Source organism: Pseudorasbora parva, chromosome 17, assembly GCF_024679245.1.
Source record: "Pseudorasbora parva isolate DD20220531a chromosome 17, ASM2467924v1, whole genome shotgun sequence".
Taxonomy (NCBI): domain Eukaryota; kingdom Metazoa; phylum Chordata; class Actinopteri; order Cypriniformes; family Gobionidae; genus Pseudorasbora; species Pseudorasbora parva.
In genome coordinates, this window is record NC_090188.1 from 16,910,495 (window position 1) to 16,932,914 (window position 22,420).

At 36.4% G+C, this 22,420-nt stretch overlaps 2 protein-coding genes across 5 annotated transcripts; one reads left to right on the forward strand and one right to left on the reverse strand.

The window, feature by feature from the left end:
- Positions 1-58: 58 nt before the first annotated feature.
- glud1a (glutamate dehydrogenase 1a) lies at positions 59-14,315 on the reverse strand. The gene is made up of 13 exons (XM_067421843.1): positions 13,721-14,315; positions 11,415-11,495; positions 11,277-11,332; positions 10,265-10,328; positions 8,135-8,229; positions 6,380-6,559; positions 5,044-5,181; positions 4,686-4,823; positions 4,449-4,529; positions 3,954-4,077; positions 3,268-3,359; positions 3,100-3,162; positions 59-958 (listed from the first exon to the last, which is right to left on the reverse strand). The coding sequence occupies exons 1-13, from the start codon at positions 14,121-14,123 to the stop codon at positions 839-841; spliced, it is 1,635 nt and encodes a 544-aa protein (XP_067277944.1). The 5' UTR covers positions 14,124-14,315; the 3' UTR covers positions 59-838.
- shld2 (shieldin complex subunit 2) lies at positions 13,427-22,418 on the forward strand. 4 transcript variants are annotated; one of them, XM_067421839.1, is made up of 9 exons: positions 13,428-13,634; positions 17,634-18,901; positions 19,468-19,575; positions 19,742-19,936; positions 20,985-21,131; positions 21,254-21,460; positions 21,552-21,789; positions 21,955-22,070; positions 22,174-22,418. In XM_067421839.1, exons 2-9 carry the CDS (start codon positions 17,689-17,691, stop codon positions 22,347-22,349), a joined length of 2,400 nt encoding a protein of 799 aa, XP_067277940.1. In that variant the 5' UTR covers positions 13,428-13,634; positions 17,634-17,688; the 3' UTR covers positions 22,350-22,418. The 4 variants fall into 4 exon arrangements, 3 of the variants coding, with proteins under 3 accessions (XP_067277940.1, XP_067277939.1, XP_067277941.1); XM_067421838.1 differs by having other exon boundaries at positions 13,429-13,621; XM_067421840.1 differs by lacking the exon at positions 13,428-13,634 and adding an exon at positions 16,936-17,050.
- The last annotated feature ends 2 nt before the right edge of the window (positions 22,419-22,420 follow it).

Sequence of the window (22,420 nt, forward strand, 5' to 3'; positions counted from 1 at the left end):
AATGTATAGCATTTCAAGGGACAAATTAAACGCTCCAAGCAAATCAGCTGACACGCTGCACATTTTCGTATACATTTTATTAATTTTAGACCATTTAAAAAGGCAATACAAAGTCTTTTTCCAAAGGCTAATTCATATTAAATGAGAATATTGTGATGAAAATAAACATCTGCTCCCAAATATATCCCCTACCATTTGCATATTGTTAAGAAACTAAACACATTTACCCATTTTAAAGTAAGCTTTGGGTTATCACTGAAAACCGATACAAAAACAGCAACACCAGAGATTTATGTGCAATATTTTGGTAACATATTAAAAGCCTGAGATTCATCCTGCATCCCTTTCCTAATTGACCATATTTTTGTCAAAACAGGCGGGAGGAAAATAGTAACCAACTAGAAATTCTAGAAACTTCTAGGAACAACAGTGTGTGCGTGTTTGGCTGTGACTATAAGGCTTAATGTTTTTAGTAACTTCTTCATTAACACATGCCCTGAAGAAAACAGTAGAAAGCATTGAAATACTGTAGCTCTAAAATAAGGTACATTGTTATTGATCTTTGGTGTTTCCTTGCAAGACATTCACGCTATGCTCTGAGATGTGACAAAGATAGTGAATTAAAGGGGCTTTGGCTTATAGGCTTTTCTAAAAGCCATGAATATCTGAGAGGATTATAAACTAGATAAGAATAGAAGCTTCTAAATATTGGTAAACACATGCATAAATGATATGACATATATATTTGAACATAGAAAATGTAAACGTGAGGAGGGGTTTAGGTGATATAACTCCGGTCTGTGCAGACTATACAGAGTCAGGTGAATAATACAACCGTCTATGTGAAGGTAAGGCCAGCGTCATGGTACACTTTGAAGACTTTCTCAATGGCGTTGACATAGGCAGCTGTCCTCAGGTCCAGCCCAAGGTTATACCTGTTGGCTGTGCGCATGATTTGCTAAAAGGACAAAAGATGAATTATGTGAACAATCTGATCATTTCTGAAGCAGCTGTTTATATTCTATTTAATACTAAATAATAAACCAAATAGCTTTATTTAATAATAAACAATTGTATGCAATAATTTTGTGTGCTACAGTCTGAGTAAGAGATAAGAACAAATCCTCTAACTAATGCTTTCAATAAATCACAAATTGGGTGTGGTGGATGATATAGGAATCCATGGGCTGGATCTCAGAAACAAATGACTGACAGAAACAATAGCACACAAACAAACAGATGCTGTTCTCTGGTTACCAGATCCCAGTCTTACATAAAAGCTGTTGCTAGGTGTGATTAGGTGTAATACGTAAGATTATCTGTTTGTTTCCTTGTTCAAAAAGGCAGAAAGGATTGTCCTGCAGGGGCACATTAAACTTTCATGTAGAAATGTTAGATACCTTCTTACAACCATAATTGTTAAGTTAACAATTAATTGACTAACAAGTAATTATCACTACTACAGCTCTGGAAAAAATTAAGAGACCACTTCACATTGAGAAATCAATCTAAAGTGGTCTCTTAATTTTTTCCAGAGCGGGTCTACCTGACAGGGTCTGATTTGTCAGAACTAACATATCGCTGTGACTGACAGGCATAGTGAAAGGCTAAATTTATTATCTGACAAACAAAAAAAAAAGATATATTATATATGTTTTATTTGAAGAATAATCATTATTATTACTTATTTTATTGTTAATACAGTAACAAGAAAAAATAATAATATATATTTTTTTTTTCTTGTTACTGTATTAACATTAAAATTAGTAATAATAATGATAATAATGAATGATCTCAGCATATATAAATTAATAATGTACATTTTTATGGTAAAACTTTAGTTTATGGTCCAATTCATACTATTAAAGGTCCCGTTCTTCGCGTGTTTTCGAAGCTTTGATTATGTTTACATTGTGCAATATAACATGAGTTCATGTTTCGGGTGTAAAAAAACACAGTATTTTTCACACAATTTATTTATCTGTACAGCGCTGTTTTCTCTGTCCTAAAAACGGCCTGATGATTTCCTTGTTCTCTGAAGTCCCTCCTTCAGAAATACGTAATGAGTTCTGATTGGGCCAGCGCTTCCCGTGTTGTGATTGGACAGCAGCTTAGCGCACTTTGCCCGGAAAGGTCCCGCCTCTTACCATAACGGGGAGATGCAAGCGCTGAATGTGCACTCTTCTCCACGTGGGAGAGCAACAAGACCACGCCCCCTATTTTGCGTGTTCTTGTGGGCGGAGGCTTAGTCAACAAACGGTTCTAGTGACGTCATTACAGCAGGAAGTGCAGGGCTGTAGTCCAAACCGGCCGTTCACTGTATGCTTTGAAAGGGAACTTCTGTTAAATTAAATATCTCGCTTGGCATTGAACTTTGAGGTTTATAATTTTACAGGTATTATTTATGCTCCAACAGCAACATTACACACTAACTAAAGTTTGAAAGTTGGAATCACGAAGAACGGGACCTTTAACTAGTTGCTTATTAGCATGCATATTACTATATTGGCTGTATAATACTAAAATATTACTTTATTATAAAGCACATATTATGAAAAAATTCAACATCCCTTAATAATCTTACCCAATAGTACCCAGAGCAGTGTGTGAATTCTAGCGGCATCTAGAGGTGAGGTTGTGAATTGCAATAACACCGGTCACTGTTCACTTTTGAAGCACATAAAAAAGCTACGGGGGCCGACAAAGGACAATAATGTCATAGGAGAGAGCAGAGAGTAGCTATCGCTCTGTAGAGAAGTTTGTTTAGGGCTAACATGACGAAATGGCGATTTCACTGTAAGGGGACTCACAGTATATAGAAATGGCTCATTCTAAGATAATAAAACATAAAGGTTCATTATGTAAGGTCTTTATCTTTCATTACCACTGAAAACAGTCATGCATATATATTACATTTCTGTCAATGGATCCTCATAAATAGAACACACTGAACCGTTACCATTTACCTTTCTAACTATTAATAAGGAGTAATTATGAACTAACCCTAATTAAAGGGAATTGGAATTTGACCCTAATCTTTTTAAAAATGTGACCATTTTTAAATAAATTAAATAGTATATTATAAATGTAAATACTTACTCTGGCTGATCGCTCCATTGTGTAAGCCAAACCAGAATGCACAATGTCTTTTTCAGAGGCTCCCTAGCGGATGAGAAAAACAAGTTTATAAGAGTTTGAGAAGTCTAATTTAAAATGGTTAAGAAAGATAAATTATGTGCGATTTATAGATTTTGCATTTATTCTCACAGCAATTCTGTCTTGAAAGTCAGATGTGGGAACAATAGGTATGGCTCCACCATGTTTCCCGAACTTTCTTTCCAGACTCTCCTGGACAGACACTGCCAAAGGACACATTAAATCCCCATTAGGAGTGAGCAAACTGACACATGGATTTAAGATTTTAATGGTCAAACACTATCTTTGAAAAACAAAATGCTTATTCTCTTACAGCTTCTCTGGTGTCCAAATCTGTGATTGATTTAGGTAAATATTTCATAAAGGGTGCAATCAAATATGGCGAGACCGTCTGTCTCTTCCTCTGTGCTCTATCTAACTGTACCATGTGACTAGCAGTAAACCAGAGGTCATTTTAGGCCAGTCAGATGAAGGGCGGGACAGAGCACATGTTTGTGTTAGTGCGTTTCCTCTCAAGGGGACACCAGTGCTGTTGTATTTGCAGTGATCAGAATAAACAAAGTGAACAAAATACCACATGGCCTATTCTAGCTGAGTGCACCTCTAACATAATCTAGTCTACAGCAAATCGAAAATGGAAAACAAGCCCTTCTAGAGAACTAAATTAACACCAGTAAGACCAGTAACTGATTTGCAAACAATTACACCATTCATGCAAGCAAACACCATGTATGTAGCATTACTTTTTTACTGCATGACTATACATCACATTTTCTAGGAAACAATTTTTGACTTACTAAGGAGATGGTAGTTTGAGTCCCTTTCGTATTTGAAGGTCAGTCTGCCATAACTGACATGGTTAAGGTTCTTCAGCCACTCAAAATAAGAGACAGTCACACCTCCAGCATTCAGGTACATGTCCTATTTATGCAAATAAAATAAGGATTTTTTGTTGTTGTTGTTTTTAAATCACCTATATATTCATATACAGTAGTGGCCTAAAGTGATGTCAAGCCTAGGAAAATTGACATCTTCAAATTTTTATTAAATATATATTTTAAATGTATATCTTTAGCTATAGTTTGTCTTTTTTTTGCTAAATAATTTTGTCAGATACATACCTTAAAACATATAAAAATACTTTCCTCATCTTTTGATCGTTTAATCAAATTTTTAAGGGTCATTAAAAAAAAATATCACCCGCGGACATCACTACAGTAAATCAAATGCATATATCAAATCTTTAAATTTAGATTTAATATGAAAATAACATTTTGGACTGGAAAACGTACAGGGATCACCATGATATTTCTCTCTAGGAATATCTTGTCTGCCTCAGGTGTAGTGGGACCGTTGGCTCCTTCAGCAATGATCTGTGAAGATAAGAAACGTTACTCTGAAATCTAATATTTTTCTTTCATATTCTCATTGCAATTTCTCTGGAGTGGCATAACAGAATCAATAACTCATATACATTAAAAGGACTATTGTTACTATAAATACTAAAGGTGGCTCTATTGACCTCTGACCTTTGCTTTGATATTGTTGGCGTTCTTTTTTGTAAGCTGTTTTTCACTTGCAGCAGGGATCAGGATATCACACTCAGCTTCCAAGATGCTGCCTTCATATGGGGTGGCCTTGGGGAAGCCAACAATGGTGCCATTGGCCTGGAAAACAAGAGTATTTATTATATTAATACGTTCGGATTATAGAGTTACACTTGTAGTACTGCTAAATGACCACAAGGTGGCTGCATTACACAATATTTTTACACTGCAGCTATGGTCAAACCAGAACGTTACAACAAGGCAGACCCAGTGCCACAAGAGGGCATCTCCCCTCAGATCTCTGGCTCTGCTGCAAAGGAAATAAGCAGTTCACACTCACCAGCTTATAGTCTTCCAGCTCTTTGGGATCGATGCCGTTAGGGTTCCAGATGCTTCCGTCCACCTCTCCAACACCCACACACTTTGCTCCGTAACGGTGGAGATAACGCATGGAGTGCAGGCCAACGTTACCAAAACCCTACCACAGAAATTAGAAATATAATTCATACTGGCAGCCGAGCTGAAGGAAATGTGTAATGCTGATGAATTTAGTGCAAGAACATAGATTAAAAAAACAAATACACCACAGCCAGCATTTCAGTATCATGTGCTACAGTGAAAATATCTAAACAGCCATAAAACAAAATACTGAATACAAACAAAATACAAAATACCCTAATACTTCAGAAGTTAAGGATAATATGAATTGCTTTTAGAGAATTAATTAAGTTAAATTTTTCAAATCATAATATATTTACATTTTTGATCTTATGAATTTGACCAATTTTTAATTTACAGTATGTGGTTTTAATTATTTTTATTCATATTTAGGCAAAAATACTAATGAATAAAATTATTTGCAGTATAGACATGAATGAGTTAAACCATGTTCATGCAGAAGAATGATCAATATTAGCATATTGACATCAGCTTTGGGAAATAAAATGCACCCTTTCCTTATTACTGTAAAATATTTTGTAGCAATGTCAATAGATTAAAATGTTTAATCACGATTCATTGCGATCTTATCGTAAAATTAAGCATACACCCACACTGCAAATTTTAAAGCAAAGCACACACTGGAAAGAATACTTCACTAAAAACGCAATGTGAGTCTTTATTCTTTCTGATGTGTCAGATGTGATCAAACAGTTACCTGGAGACATTGACTGCCATAGCAGGGGAAAAAACAAGTCAATGGCTCCAGTTAAATATTTGGTTTACTGACATTCTTCAAAATGTCTTCCCTTGTGTTCAGCTGAAGAAAGAAATTCATACAAGGTTTGAAACAACTTGAGGGTGACGAAAGGATGACAGAATGTTCATATTAAAGTGAACTATACCTTTAAAGTCCTTAGATAAGCAAAGTCAGAATGATCCATGTCAGTATACACTAAGTGCTGGCATAGAGTCCTGAGACAAACGTGCCTGTAAGTAGCACTATGAAAGCTAAATATAGAGTTGTACTTTTCTGTTTTAGATTAACATCCTAAATCATACTTAAAGCATTAAGTTATAAAATAACAGTTTTAGGCAGCCAGTGCATTTTGGACAATGCAATGAATAAAGAACAATTATTTAGCCGACTGATTTGATATGGAGTAAAAACATTTAATCGAGATACAAAATTTTGATTTTCTTATTAAATACTTGGTTTATGTTTGACATGCACAAACCTGAATGACAAACGTCTTGTCTCCAAACCCAGGATTCAGGCCTAGCTGGCTCATGTAAGCAGCCTCATTGACAAAGTTTTCAATGCCATGGAAGACTCCACGACCAGTGGCAGATATACGACCATGGATGCCACCCTGGCTGATGGGCTTACCGGTAACACAGGCATGAGCATTGATATCCTGATAAAGTAGAAAGATATACCGGTAGAATTATTATAATTACAACAAGCCCTTCTAAGCATTAGAAGAATGTTGTTTGAATTCAAGTTGCAAAGCAAATTATGAGGCACAAAGCTGAGATCTGTGCTAGCATATCTTATGAGAGATATGAGTACATAGTATAAGAATCTGTTGATGTCTCAGTATAGCTCTCATGTCCTTTCATATATCTAGCTACTGGGCAGCTCACAAAAAGTACAGAACATCACAGCTACCAAGACAAAGCAAACGACTGCAATGGGAGGACAGACAGTATTGAAAGAGTCTGTCAGTAGAGAGTGGAAAAACACAGAGGCGCTTTGTTCTCCCAGTCTCATAAACACCACGTTCTTTGTCAGGGACAGTAAAGGCTCTAGGCACTAAGTCACCAATATAGCGACAGGTCTTACAGATATCCTGTGTGATTTTTCAACATGACTACAATGTGAAAAAGTATAATTGTTTTTAGAAATAGGGCTTATTCAACTTCTTTCCTAGATTTAGTGTGGGCAGATGCATTTTTGTCTCAGTACATGCATTATTTTAGTTTGGCAGGGTTGCCGCTAGCTTAGCTTAGCATAATGAATGGAATCCTATGTTGCCAGCTAGCATGTCCCTATTAAAAGTGATCAAAAAAAAAAACCTCACCTAATTACTTCTTGTGGCCTGTGTATTCACAACGAGTATAGCGATGCAGATTAAGACTAGGCGATTTCCTAGGTAGATATTGACTTGCGACTATATTATGGGGAAGCACAGGTGAAGCACTGCTACTTGGACGCAGAAATATCCCTGCTCTTATTCTCACGTCCTCCGGCTGTTGAGCGATCGCAATATGTTGCGTGATATCTCTGCGCCCAAGTAGCAGTGCTTCACCTGTGCTTCCCCATAATATAGTCCCAAATCAATATCTACCTGGGAAACCGCCTAGTCTTAATCTGCATCGCTATTTGTACTCATTGTGAATACGTAGGACATCACTTTTACTCGGGACATGCTAGCTGGCAACATAGGATTCCATTCATTATGCCAAGCTAAGCTAGCGCCGACCCTGCCAAACTAAAATAATGCATGCACTGAGACAAAAATGCATTTGCCCACATATCTAAATGTAGGAAAGAAGTTGAATAAGCCCTATTTCTAAAAACGGTGGAGTGTTCCTTTATTTAAGTAAACCATTTTTTAGGACTGTCTAAACATCTTGTTTACAGCTGCACATAAGTATCAACGCAAAGAGAAATCTCTATTTTCAAAGAAATCAAATATTTTATCAAATGTTGCTATAGGATATCTACATTCTTATCCTGTTGGAATGTAGCACTTTATTTAAGTGGTATTTTAAAAAAACAACTATTTGCATCAGAATAACACTGCTTGTCAGTTCAATTACAACAAATAAGTGCAAACATTCAATAAGTAAATACTTAATGTCTATAAGCAGCAGTGAGGTCAGTGGCATGATCTGTAATAACGCAGCATGCCAAACAAAGGGATTCTTATCGATTCTGCTAAAGCAAACAAGTTGCGTATTCCACTTGGTCACATTGTTTAACTTACATTATGGCCCATTGTGTTAGCATATGTGTCAGCAATCCAGGACATTTCCCTTTCTCCTGTACTCATATCTGGGGCAGGGACATCAATGCCAGGCCCTAACACAGGAAACAGAAATGAGTGTGCTACCCTTCCCATGGCCATGGCTCAGCTATTTATCTTAACTCATTCTACCCTCAGGTCATTTTGACCCGATAGAAATTAAAAAAATTGAGTGTTCAGAGTGGTCCAAGTCCAAGACCTTAGGACTTTTGTCACACTCAAACCACAAATACACACACAAATGGACTGTATTTTAGGTTTAAGTGTTTGTAATAAAAAAAGTAACAAATCCTTCCCTTGTGGGTCAATTTGACAGCCTTAGGAATGCTTCAGTAGAAATAGAAAAACATTAAAAATGCTTAAAATTAAAACTAAACTTTACCGAAAATGTTTTTATAATGTCTAAATGTGTATCTGAATGCATACTAAGGAGATAAGCTCAAGAACTTACTTTAGGACCCAACAAAATGCAATTTGACCTAATGTGAGATATTTTGAGCTGATTTGAGCTGGTTATGTCTTATGTATATATTGGAGAGTTATTTTGAATTTAAGTTGAAAGACTGTGAAGAATGGGCTTAAATTATATTATTTATTTATAAAATCTTAGTCATTTAAAAGTTACATAAATTTTTTTTTTATATCTCCCAAAAAAAATCTCAAAAAATTGTTTTTATATATTATATATATAATAATTATATATATATATATATATATATAAATCAAAATGAAATATAGGCTTTCTGGACAAAAGAAGTATAATTTTCAATCACTTTGGCCAGCAAGGAAAGGATTTTTTACAGAATGCGGGGAGAGGGTGAGGATTAAAGGGATACTTCACTGCTTTTTCATATTAAGCTACGTTTTTCCCTTAACTAAAACAAGTTGATACATACCTATCTCGTCTCCATGCGTGCACTTAATCGCTCTGTTGAGCGGTGACTATCTAAAAGCATTTAGCTTAGCTCACTAAGCCCAGTTCATTCACTATGGTACCAAATAGAGACTGAGTTAGGAGCGACCAAACACCTCCACATTTTCCCTATTTAAATACAGTTACACGAATAGTTAAACAATCAAGTATGGTGACATAAAATAAAAGGCGGCACTTTTCTAAGTTGATTAAAAAGGAGAACTATAATGTCTGGCGGAATAGCACTTCTGAGAGTACTTCGACTCTGCACAGTAAAAAGTCCCGGTTGAAAAATCCTCCCTCACATCTCCCCCTCACCCTCTCATTTCTGTCAATGGGGGGAGGGGGAGATGTGAGGGAGGATGTTTCAGTATCAACTCGTTTTAGTTAAGGGAATAACATAGTTTAATATGAAAAAGCGGTGGAGTATCCCTTTAAATATTTGTACAGATTTAATGCCAAACTCTGTGACGATACTGAAAACACATGATGGCAACTGTGCAGTCACTGCAGTTTTTTGAGAGAATCTACATTGTGTTGTCAGAGAGCAATGTTGGAAGCCAGCTCAAAAAAAATAAAAACGATAAACACCTAAGGAAATTTGGCTCTATTACAAGCTCTTTAAACACGTAATATGATAACAGTTTATAAAGTCATTCAGGCTACAGATAAAATTTACTTGGAATGTAGAAGTGGTGTCAATAGCGGCTTAACTGTTAATCTGATGCCAAGTATTACCTGACTATTGTTACTGAGTGCGATAGTGTCTAATCTGTGATAGTGTCTAATCTACAGTTCCTGTTTTAAATTTAGTCCAAATAATAAAATATGCTTATCAGATGTCATTAGGAAACAACAAATATTGATAAACTACTGTTCACTATAAATGCATTATAAATTAAACTTTTTTTTCTGTAATACCTCGTAACTAGTATGCCTGATTTTGCACTGATTCTTGGGGAAATTCTATGGAATTCTAAAAAATTAATGGTACAATGTGTTAAACAGAAGACTATGCCTTTTTAAAGGTAGACAAAACAATCATATTAGGCAAAATATTTAATAATCATGCACATGGAATGAGGGATGTGTAGACTTTAGTATATGCACATTCCAATTCTGCTGAGCCTTTTGCAAAATTTGGGAACAGATTCAGTGTGTGCCTGCTCAAAACTCACCAATAAAGCCCTTTTTAGCTAATTCAATGGTAAACCTTCTTGTGATCTTCTCCAGTTCTGCGTCCTGTGTAAGGTAAGAAAAAAAGGAAAAAAATCTAGGAACATTGGACGTATTTAGATTAGTATTAATTTAGGTTTTTTAACACATATGAGGCTTCTTCATGGTAAAAACGAAAGTTTTCATGAATACAATCAAATCAAATAACCCCCAAAAAAGAAAAAAAATTGCAGGTAATATTATACAAAATGTTGAGTCTTGTAAATCATTTATATTAGATCATTTATTTGGCAATGTTTTTTAACTCTCTCAAAAACATTTTGTATTCCCCAGAGTATAACGGTGTTCACTTGCAAAATTCTCGTGTTCTCCCGAAAAAATCTGCTTTCAGATGCAAAGAACACAGCCAGCGAATGCAAAAGTTACCAAAGGGAAGGCAAAGGTTTTGCGAGCGAACGCAGTTTCTCAGCGGAACATAAAAAAGCATTGACTTATTATTTTTCCCTCATATCTTTTTCCTCCATGGTCGGGGCTTTGTAATTTTTTACATTAACATATGATAAAAATTCTAAAACCTTTTCTAGTAAAATCTCACTAAGTTCTTAAGTGATCTTACTATGTTGTCTACTTACATTAAAAGGTTGGAAAACAGAAAAGTCTGTTGAGGATTTAAGGATGTAGCTATACATTTAAAAAATAATGCTAGTTGTAGACAGGAGTCTGTCATCTGAATACTAAATTAAATACGGTATGCTTCATTCACCAAATATAAAATACAAACAAGCAAAGGACTGTACAGAAGTCAAGTGAGTCAAGAAATCTTCAATAAATATCATAGACACACACAATTGCATTGTAAAATATGTTCTAGTTAGTGAAAGACACTAAAACAAAAAGTAAATAAAAATATAGGCATTCGTTTTCAGGAATATTACAAATTAGAGAGTGTAATTAATTTAACACTCTCACCATATTTTAAAATCATAATTACACAGGGAATATGAATAGACTCACAGAGTAATTCTTTGGGTTAATTTTTACTCCAGCTTTAGCTCCTCCAAAAGGCACATCTGTTGAGAACACAGTTCATGTGGATTATTACGTGTTCAAAATAACAAACAAAACTAAATACATTTCAAAAACATATCTTACCTACAACTGCACATTTATATGTCATTAGTGAGGCGAGGGCTTTCACCTCATCGACTGACACCTCTGTACTATAACGGATACCTGCAAACAGAAGGAGTGTTGAGTCCTCATCAGACTAGTGGTATATGCAAATAATATCTGTATATCAGTAAAAATAAGGATCAAAATAAATCACAATTATTACAACCCATTTTAACATGTTTTATGATTCCAAGACAGGAGATTTGCTATTGGTTAAAGCTTCAGGAAACACAGACTAAAACCCTTTAATTATGTCTTATATAATTCACGACTTTTTAGGATTAGTGTATCTTGCCTGTCAGTTAAAATAGCATTAATGATCTGGGCAATATCCTGTTTTAGTAGGAGGCCTGGAAAATTCAAATAGTTGAACTGCCATGTGCAAAAAAAAAGGTCTACAGTTCTGTGAGAGGGGAAATTTTGTGTAGCAGGACAGTCAGTAAACCAAACACTTTGATGACTCACTCTCTCCACTAAACTATGAGGGAAGAAAATCTAGGCAGGGCTCAAACTGGGTGTGGATAAAGCAAAGTGACTACGACTACCTCAAACATCTCTGTTTGCAATCATCCTCAAAAGCACTGCTTGGATAACACTAGAAAGTTTCTTCATTTCATGGAGGATGAGCTAATCATTCCTTTCAAAGTACTAACATCAAATAAACGTTATCCATGCAGATTTAAAAACAACAGTCTCCTTCTAGAGTTTATTGGTGACTGAGTAAGGAAACTGTATTTTTTATGAAAAAGGCAGCTGCGTTGGCACTTCTGTAAGTATGATGTAAAATGAGCACTTTTGATGTACCTATTCAGGGGGTCCAAGGTCTACATTCTCTAACCTATTATAACCACGTTTTACTTCATTCTTATTTCAAAGTATAAGATTGCTGATCATATTATTCTTTACCCATTTACATTATGCCTGCATAAAAGCCAATATTGTAGAAAACAGTATAGGACAAATTACAGGCACAGTGGCACACCCATACAATTTTTTTATAGCTGTAAAAGTACAAATTTTGACCTCTTCCCCATATGAACTGGTTATGAAGCTTTTACACATTACCTAGATCAGAGACATTCTGACACACAGTTTCAAAAACATGATGTTTTATCTGGTTAACCGATTGCCAGGCTGACTAAAGCACTAATTTACAAACTCAACACAGTGAACATTATAATATCTATTCCAAAACTTTGTTGATTAATTCAGCCTAACGTATGTGCAATTTAGACAACTTAAGATGGTGATTAAAGAAAATGGGATAAAAGTTATTTTATTGGTTCTTTCTACTGTTTAAGATATCTCTTTAAGGAAATTTGTTTAAAAATGCAGATAGGATGGCGCTCCCATTCAAGGAAACTGCTGAGAGATGGAACTTCTCTGGGGTCTTCCACCTCCCTTCCTTAATAAAGCATTGCACAGTCAGTCCTGACGAAGCAAAATGTAATGGTCTCACAAACAACTTCAAGATTGGTCAGGCTCGATAGAAACAGGCTAGATAAACACATTCCACTGATAATGAATACGATTTCACAACTTCCAAAAAGCACACAAATATCGCTGCAAAGAAAAAACTGTAATTTGTGATATATAAAAGACCAAAGATAAAGAAGCTGAACAACCCTATAAGGAACAGGACAGGCAGCAATCCTGCTGCAATACTTTACAAATTACCACCTAAAACGGTAAGGAAATGCAGAAATCTAACTGGTCCAACATCTAACCTGAAACAAACGATCCATCAACTGGTTCTACCAGCTAAAGGATGGTCAAACTATGATTTGTAACATAGTATTTGGTTCCTGTCTGTTCTAAGATTGGCCATTTTTCTGCACCAAACCAGCTAGTGACCATCTTAGAACCACCTACCAACTAGCAAGCTTGAAGCAGAAAGAAATAAGATAATCAGTAAAACCAGTTCATTGGATATAGTACATCAATATGATCAGTTTTATTGTGGTGCTTAAAATCCGTGCAAGTTTAAGTCAGAGACGCTTGCACGCGAACAGCCGCAGGTGTCGCTGCTGCGCAAACACGACGCGGGATATTTTCCAGGTTCATGGCACGCAAGGCCTATAATTTATGACTCGCTGTAAAAATAGAAAGACGAACCTTGTAAATAAATGTGTAGCAGACACCCAGACCTACGTCATCGTAATGCAAAACTTCAGAATGGTGTACAGGTAAGAGCGATGTGTAAGTAGCTGTCTTGTAACTTATGTTTACTCTCGAGAATGCGACTGCTTCCTATTATCCCCGGTGTAACGTGAATTCAAACTTACCTCCTTTACACGGAGTCCTATGCTGGCTGTGTTGTGCTCTGTAGCCCTCGATCATCTCCCACTCCCCGTTGTCTCTCTTGATGGGGAATGACACGGAAAGGACGTGGTTGCAGGGCTTGATGATCTTGAGGATCCCTCGGACTCGGTGCCTCTTCTGCTCGGGAGTTTCTCTCGTCTTGAGATCGTGCACGAGTTTGTCCTCCACGATTGAAGCTCCGCGGTCGAAGAAACCCTCGACCATCCTAAAGAAGTTAGGGTCATCGTCTTTCTCTCCTACGGCTTCGCTGTAACGGCGGACCCGCATGAGAGTCGCGGAAGCGGGCAGAGCGGAATCGATGCATCCCGAGGCCAAAGAGCTGCTGGCGGCTGCGCGTGTGACGAGCTCCCCCAGATACCTATACATGACTTTTAACGAACTAACAATATCTATAAAGGGGAAAAAAACTAAGACAGTGTTAAAGAGTGGTCGGGTTGAATAAACGCACACCACGACACCTTTTCTGCTACACAAAATAAAGTGTCAGCTTGAATACAGTTTGCGAGTTGTTTTAAACGGCAGACAGGCGTGCCCGTTGGTCTCCACCTCAAGCTGGGAGGCGCTCACAGAGCAGGAACCATAAGCAAACACGCATGCAACCAAATGAAAATATGTACAATTATTAAATTGCTGTCCACAACGTTCAGCGAACACGCTTGGACAGCAGTCAGTTGAAACTTTAATAATCAAATAATAACAATAATCACCAACGCAACATAATATACATAAGATGTAAAAACAAACAAACAATGCCATTTCCATGTGTAGGCAAGCCTACATTATGTATGCACCACACCTACTCATATTCATATGGGTAAACGTATACTAGGCTCACCAAAGTCTACATCGAGACATTTGAGTGCACAGGGTTTCATTAAAAAAAAAAGTATGTTAAAATAACGCAACGGAATTACATAAAATAAAATATTAATCTCTCACAGTAATATTAAATATTATTTTAAATGCCAAAAGCATGCCTAATACATTTTTTTTTGGGGGGGGGTCTTGTTTATTTAAACAACATACAACATTTTTAAAGAATAATTTTATAAAGATTACCTGAATGTGACAACCATCAGTTAATATTTAATGTCTGATTGTCATATTTACATAAGCGTTCAATGTGGATGAACTAAAAGGGTGCACACTGAGCTTATTGGAACAGTAAAAATGTTTTTTATTAATACATATTATTAAATTAAATTTCAATTTTGCTAAATAAATAATATAGGTAATGTATTAGGTTCACATATTTTAATATGGGCCGCTATTATTGAAAATATATATGAAATTATACTTTTTCTTAATGATGTCACACTGAAGCTGTGATTTTAGTGCACCCTAAAATAATATGAAGTCTTTAAAAAAAAGTTGTAAAACCACAGAACATCAGTAAACTATAAATGTATAATATCATGGATTTTAAAATACAAGCCTGTAATGCCTGTGAAGTAATAGCTATATTAGTGTAGGACACAATCTTAAACTAACAATGTTCTGCAGTATCTGAGCTATATGTTGCTAAAACTATCTTTTGGATCTAACTGTAATTATTTCCCACATGCAGGTTCTAGGTTATTATATGCAAAAGTCTAAACATTAATCTCTTAATTTTGCACTGAATAATTTTAAAATTATTCTTATCCAAAATAAAGTCTTAAACATCTAAAAAAAATAATAATAATACTCCGGTGAAAGTTTTCAGACAACTTTCAAAATGGCCAGCAGACAGTGTGAACACACATCTCAGTGTGCAATGGTCTGATTAGCTTGAAGTTACATGCAGTATAGTAACAAACACATAATTTGGTTAAGATATCAAGTAGGATGATACATATTTTTTTTCTGTTTATAATCTGAGCTAAAGATAGTAGTGTGCTTAATGGGTGCTTGATCTTAATAGGTACGTTTTCCCTATTTATTTGTGGGGGGAAATGGTCTTTAAGATACCAAGGTAGCGTAATTTAGTATGTAGGCTAATATTTAATATACCATATTTTTAATGTATATTATATAATATTACTGATTCATATTATTCACTATATATCTAAATAGCATGGTATTACCATCTGATGTCATCACTGTACCAACGTTATGTTGGTATATTTTCATTAATTCATTCCAACATTCCAAATTGTAATACACGTAGTTATTAATCTAAAGGAGCAAGAATACAAACAATAAAATATAACTACAAAGTTTCAAACATTATCTAAAATAGTACAGCAATTGAAGAGGGCACAAGGTTCTGTTTTCGCTCGTCCAAACTGGATTTTTCTTGTGCAGCCGAGGTCATGAGAGGTCAACTGAGCGCCTTCTGACAGTGATTAGTTAGTGTCAGGGTTATTGGTCTTTCCCAGCCCATGATGGATTTGCTTCATATTTCATAAATTAATTAAAGTATTTGCTTCTTAACCAAAGTATACACCTAGTATTAGCATTTGTTTATTATAGTTTGCTCAGTAAATGCAATATTTTGTCATGGAATGGACATGCAAGGATAATTAAGAGTATGTCAATGACCCTGTGTACTGAGCGCTCTCTCTCTCTCTCTCTCTCTCTCTCTCTCTCTCTCTCTCTCTCTCTCTCTCTCTCTGCACAAAATAAGTAAGGCTCAAGGCACTACAAGAACATTATTTGTAAATTGACAACCAGATGTACTTATTTATTTCACCTGGAGTTACATTGACATGGGGAGTTGTCTTTTTTGTGTCAACTGTAATTGTTTCCTGCCTGAAATACACCTTGTTCTGGAGATCAGCTCTTGCAGGGCCTCTTTGATTAAAGATTTCCTACTTGTTTTTTGCAATCTCCCAGGATATGCCTCATATTTTTGACGTGTGCATGTGCCATTGCCTTAAACTCAGTGGATCATAGGAGGTTGTTTTATGGTGTATATATATATATATATATATATATATATATATATATATATATATATATACACCATAAAACAACCTCCTATGATCCACTGAGTTTAAGGCAATGGCACATGCACACGTCAAAAATATGAGGCATATCCTGGGAGATGCCTCATATTAAACTTACAAGATGCCATTTCAAGTAAAAAGCAGTAACCCTTTTTTCATACACCTTGAAAACATCTGTGAATCAGCATGAAAGCATGAAATTCTGTCTTTTCTCTGTCCTCTTTCTTCTTGTCTATACCACCCCTCTATACCCCAGCTCAGCTAAGGCTACAAATTCTGCCTGCAATAAATCTCACTGTATTGTTTGAAAGAACTCTGAACGGCTCTGTTATTGGTTCACGTGATGCCAACGCCCATCATCTGGTTGGTGAAGTTCTGGAGAGTCATTCATTAAACTGCTGTTTTTTTTTTTTTTTTGCTAAGTGAAAACAACTGATCTGAGGAATGCACACTTGCACAGACACATTAAAATAATCTGTTATTCCCACTAGCTGTGGTTTTACAGTGGATTCCTTCTTCCAACCTTGCAAGGAATTCTCAATTGACTTTTAGACCACAATCTTTTATATATATATAAATATATATATATATATAAAAAAGGCATACCAGGTTATTTTAGTATTATCTTTATACTTTTATAATTTAATCATATTCTTACTTTTGTTTTTATTTTACTTTTACATTTGTTTTGGTAATTTTATTATATGCTTTTGTAATTTTTCATTGTTTTTTATATATTTGACTTTATTTTTATTTCAGTTTTAGTCATTTTAGTACTTCAAATAAAAATATTGTACATGTTCACTTTCGACAGAAAGTTTATATCCTAACACACTGCATGTAAGGGAATATTAAAAAAAACACACAATGATAAGGCACTTTATTATTTATTTGGGCTTTTGTCTATAGGTTTTAACTTACAGTGTGTATTTCTATTTTCCTGCAGGTGTCCACATTAATCCACCAGTAATTATGATAGAAGACGTGGCAAAATAAATCCTATGACTGGGCCATATCAGTGCAACTTCAGGATGTGCAATATGGCAAACAAACCAAAGATTCATGTATTTTGGGGTGCCCCGTGTCCCCAAGACCTTGCTTTAGAGCCACAGGATAGTGGAATCCAGCACTGGAAGACCGTGGACCTCACATGGAGTCAAGGCAGGTTGATTCCCAAGGACACTGTTAGAGAAGTCCAGACAGACGATGAGTGTGGTGCAGTGATTAGTGGTAGACTTGAGTCTGCTGGTACCTCTGAGAGAATACCTAAGGGTACAGAGGAAAAAACGGAAATATCCCAGGATGACAGTACTCCATCGGGCTGTGAGTGCTCTCAATCAAAGGCAGAGTCTGTTGAAGAAGATGAGTTGTGTCCTGTATTGGTGACAGAATACCTAGATAGTTGTTTCTCCTGCAAGCAGACCAGTTTAATTGGACAGAGCGGAGACGTAAGGCCTACATTGCCTGTTTCCACAGAGACTGAATATCTGAGTACATGGACAAAGTCCCAAGCCTTGATTCTTCGAAGTAGAGTGGCCCAGTGTCCAACTTTTGGATCTCTTGAAGATTTTCTTCTTGGTTCTCCACATACCCCGCCTAAACAAATGGCGTCAGCCTCCTTAAGTTCTCCAGAATTGTACAGTCCAGTGGTCAGCCCTGAAGAGAGGGGCTTGGGAGGAACCTTGCAAAGCTCAGGAGAGTGGCATAATGACAGTCTAAGCCAAAGACAGCAAGAGAGAGGGGTGATTCTGGAAATCACATCTGATGGCATTCTCTGCTCTCAGGGAAATCCTATAGCTGAAAAATCTGTGGCTCATGAGAAAGCTGGGCTTAATGTTGACTCACCGACTACAACTGCACAGACTTCACCTAGTCCCACTACTTCTAAAAAGAGGAAGTTGTCTCCGACTGTAAGTAAAACTAAAGAAACAGCAGAGCAGAGGTTAAGATCTGCTGCCCCCCTCTGTGGTCCTACAACCCTGCTGGCCAGGTGTAAGACCCATGGTGTACGATACGCCATCTTGGTTGCTGTGGTGCACCCATGCTACTTAAAAGAAGTCAAAGTGAAAACTGGAGTTTCGGCTGGTACTAGTTTACCTCTAGCAACACTAATTGTCACCGACCAATCGGACATAGAAATGAAGGTGGTTCTATGGCGGGCAGCTGCTTTCTGGGCTCTGACAGTATATCCCGGAGATATTCTGCTAATTACAGGTGAAACCATTGAGACTTTCTCTACAAACAAACACTTATGTAGCATCTAGCAAATATTAGTCTTAAAAGTGTCAAATATCCAGTAAAGTCAAGAAATTATGTGAATTCATAAATTTGGTGATGTTTGTTTATTGTCCAAGTTATGATTTGACTTGGTCATTTTTAAAACAGTTATTTTAAATTGTAATAATATTTCACAATATTAATGTTTTTACTCTACTCTATACAGTTTGTATTAATTGTTGAGCATAAGAGACTTCTTAAAAAAAGAAAAAATCTGCCAACCATAATTTTAATACAGAAGTAGTTCTTTCTCTGTATTTGTTGGAAGCATTTGAAGGAATCTTTCTCAAGATAATAGATGTGAACATAGGAAATGATCTACTAAAGATAAGCACTGAAACAAGAATATCAAGACGAACCTCTGCGATCATGTCAGCCCAACAGTCAACAACAGTCAATCATCTTAAATGTAGCTGGTCTAAATATATGTGCAATAAAACCCCTCATGTGATGCACAGTCTAATGACATGCCCACAGTTGTCTTTCTGTCTTTCCTTTGGCAGATGTAACCGTGCACATAGACAAGTGGAAGACTGAGACTGTCCTGCAGTCCTCCTTCACCAGTAAGCTGCTGAATCTGGGACAGGTCGCAGGGGAACGTATTCCACCTGGTAATAAAAACGTAATTGCTATTGAGGCTTAAGTATGTTTGACAGGTTGAAATTTAAAGGTATAGCAGTCATATTGTAATATGTATTTACGTTTTTACAAATCTTACCTTTGCCTGTAATGATTGTCCCCTGCCTTTAAAATGCTGATCTTGTCTAGCCGGTCTAGCCCCACAGAATTTGAACTCGCATACATTGAGGATGCTGTGTACTCATCTGTGTGAAAAGCGCCCTCTGCTGGTATCTCTACCTCGTCGCAAACTCCAGGATTTGCAATCCATCCCTTTCATCCGCCTTGGAGCATTACGTCCTGACACATTGGTTCATGCTCTGCTCAGAGTTAAACACAAGAAGTTAATTACAGGTATGGAACTGAATTGCAGTCCAATGTTTCAGTAGTGTGGTATGATAAACATGAACATAGCACCATTTTTAAATTACCCATATCATGGTTTGATATACAAGCAAATATCAGACTGCTGAAGGACACGATTGACCAAACAGAATAAAGTATTCCATAGAAATTAAATAAATGATATGCATTGCAAAAAATTAATTTCACATACTTAACGCTGCAATAGGTGAATCTCTACAGGATTTTTTTATGCTGTCTGAAAGTATCCTCATATCCTGATAGCAATCACTATGTTAAATGGTCTAAATACATTTTTATAAACATGTAAACTGTGGAAGGTGTATAGCCTAGAAATCTAGACGCATCCTAGCGGCAGCAAATTTAATCTGCCCGCAAGTGTCAAAAACCAAACACCTTGATGTGGGTCTGGCTTGTCAGGCTAGAAGGTGTAGGTTTTGGACAGTGATTTGCAGGGAGGGTAGTGGGATTGTATGCTCTCAATGCTATAGCAGGATAAAGTTTACATTTTCCAGATTACCTATTGCACCTTTAACAGTCAAATCTCAAAGGACACTAGAAAACATTTATGGCAAAAAATTATTATTTTTTATGTATAATAGATATCTATTATTATTAATAATAAAGATATTATTACTGTTATTATTATTATAGTCTTTTTGTTATAAAGTAATATTTCTTATTTTGTTTGTTTAATATTTTTTTAGTAATAATAAAATGTGCTTTATTGATATATAATCACACCATTTTGGGCCAAATGTTGCAGTCCTGCATAAAAGCACAGCAAACTGGGACTTTTTTTAAAAAATTTTTTATTTAAATCACAATATTTATGTAAAGTGCAGTTAATATCTCTCCAAAAAATCATGCAGTCCTACATTACAGTCCAGTGACCAAACACAATTTAGTAAAACAGAGAGACGTTTAATACATTTAATAATTGATTTATATGTGCCTTGTACTTCACATTCACTTTACATACTAAGCAATCAAATCTCAATGGATTTGTGCGACAGAATGCTGTTTTGCTTGATTTTAGGCTGGCGTGATGAGGTAGAGGGGATATCCAGAGCCGGAGGTGTACTGAAAGCTGTTTTGACTGTGGAGCAAGGAGACGGCCACCAAGGGTCTGTCGTACTTTGGGGAGCTGCTCTCTCTTGGCTGCAGCGTTTGGACCGGAACAAAGGTGTTCATAATTCAGTGGTTCAAATATTGTTGGACAACAGGGGCCTTTGAGCTGAAAAGTATGATAACCACTGTAAAAAAGCAGAAATATTAGATTTTTTTAATTGCCAATGCCCCTCACAGATACTGTGTGGGAGTTCAGGATGCTGCTAGTCAGACAGGATGCGACCTCAGGTTTGCTAGAGCTGCATTCTACTCCCTGGGGCACCTGTCAGCCTCTCTTTCCCAATGACAGTCGATGTAAAGAGTTTTACAACACTGTCTGCCGACAGAGGACAGCTAGCAGCTTTGAGATTGATCTCAGCACACTCCTGTCCCAGAAATACTCTGGTAGGATTTTTTGCTGATAGTAACAATGCATTTGTAATTAATATAATTCATCATGGTTACATTAAGTCTTCCTTGTTTATGTATTCACTAGGTGATGTAGAGCTGAAAATTCAAATAATAGCTTTCCAGTTCCAGAGCAGTCCATCCCAGGAGGCCTCGCTGTTAATAGATGGCAACACGCCCATGGAGAGGATCCTGGACGTAGTCTCTGGTGACATCACTTTTGCTGGATGCGGACAGTGCTCTGCAGAACTGGAGACCGATGAGAACGACATATATAGACCGTGCTACCCTTGCCTACCACACACAGGAGTGCGTCGCTACTATAGGTCTGTTCTTACAGACTTATATTATACACACACACATACTGTATATAATATATATATTTATAAATTAAATTAAATCATACAATGTAAATAAAAATGAAACTGAAGTTAAGCAGTTATCTAGACCTATTGTTTATCTTCTTAAACCGTCATGACTTGTCTTTCTAGGCCAGTAGTTTTAACTGTGAGAGCTGGAGATGATCAAATATGTGTGCAAGTCCCTCCTGCTGTAGTGCAGAAGATCCTTCTGAACACTCCTCCAGATAAGCTACATAAGTCCATAGGTAAGTTCCAATTTTCAGTCTTTCTCTTTATTTATTCTCTTGATGTTTTTTTCCCATTATTGTTAATTAAAAAGCCATTGGATTCTTTCTTTTTTGTCCCAAGCCCCAGCATCAGAGATGAGGTTCATCCAGGTAGTAGCTAACAGGATTAGTTCTATGTTGACCCCCATGAAGAACACATTTCTCCTGACTGTGCGAAGCCATTTCCACTGTGATGAGAACAGCATTCCCATCATCCAGAACTTTTTATTATTAGACATCAGCTCACCAGAGGCATGACAAAAATGCATGTATCTTTCACATGATGCTATGTATTGTTAAAGATGATGATTAAATTATTAAACTGTCTG

Excerpts from the sequence above, each read along its gene's own strand:
- shld2 (XM_067421839.1), top strand. The coding sequence starts at position 17,689 with ATGACTGGGCCATATCAGTGCAACTTCAGGATGTGCAATATGGCAAAC. Across the intron at positions 18,902-19,467 it reads AGATATTCTGCTAATTACAG|ATGTAACCGTGCACATAGAC; the intron begins GTGAAACCATTG and ends TTCCTTTGGCAG. Across the intron at positions 21,790-21,954 it reads GGAGTGCGTCGCTACTATAG|GCCAGTAGTTTTAACTGTGA; the intron begins GTCTGTTCTTAC and ends TTGTCTTTCTAG.
- glud1a (XM_067421843.1), bottom strand. The coding sequence starts at position 14,123 with ATGTATAGGTATCTGGGGGAGCTCGTCACACGCGCAGCCGCCAGCAGC. Across the intron at positions 4,824-5,043 it reads AGCTGGAAGACTATAAGCTG|GCCAATGGCACCATTGTTGG; the intron begins GTGAGTGTGAAC and ends CTTGTTTTCCAG. Across the intron at positions 4,078-4,448 it reads GAAATATCATGGTGATCCCT|GACATGTACCTGAATGCTGG; the intron begins GTACGTTTTCCA and ends TTGCATAAATAG.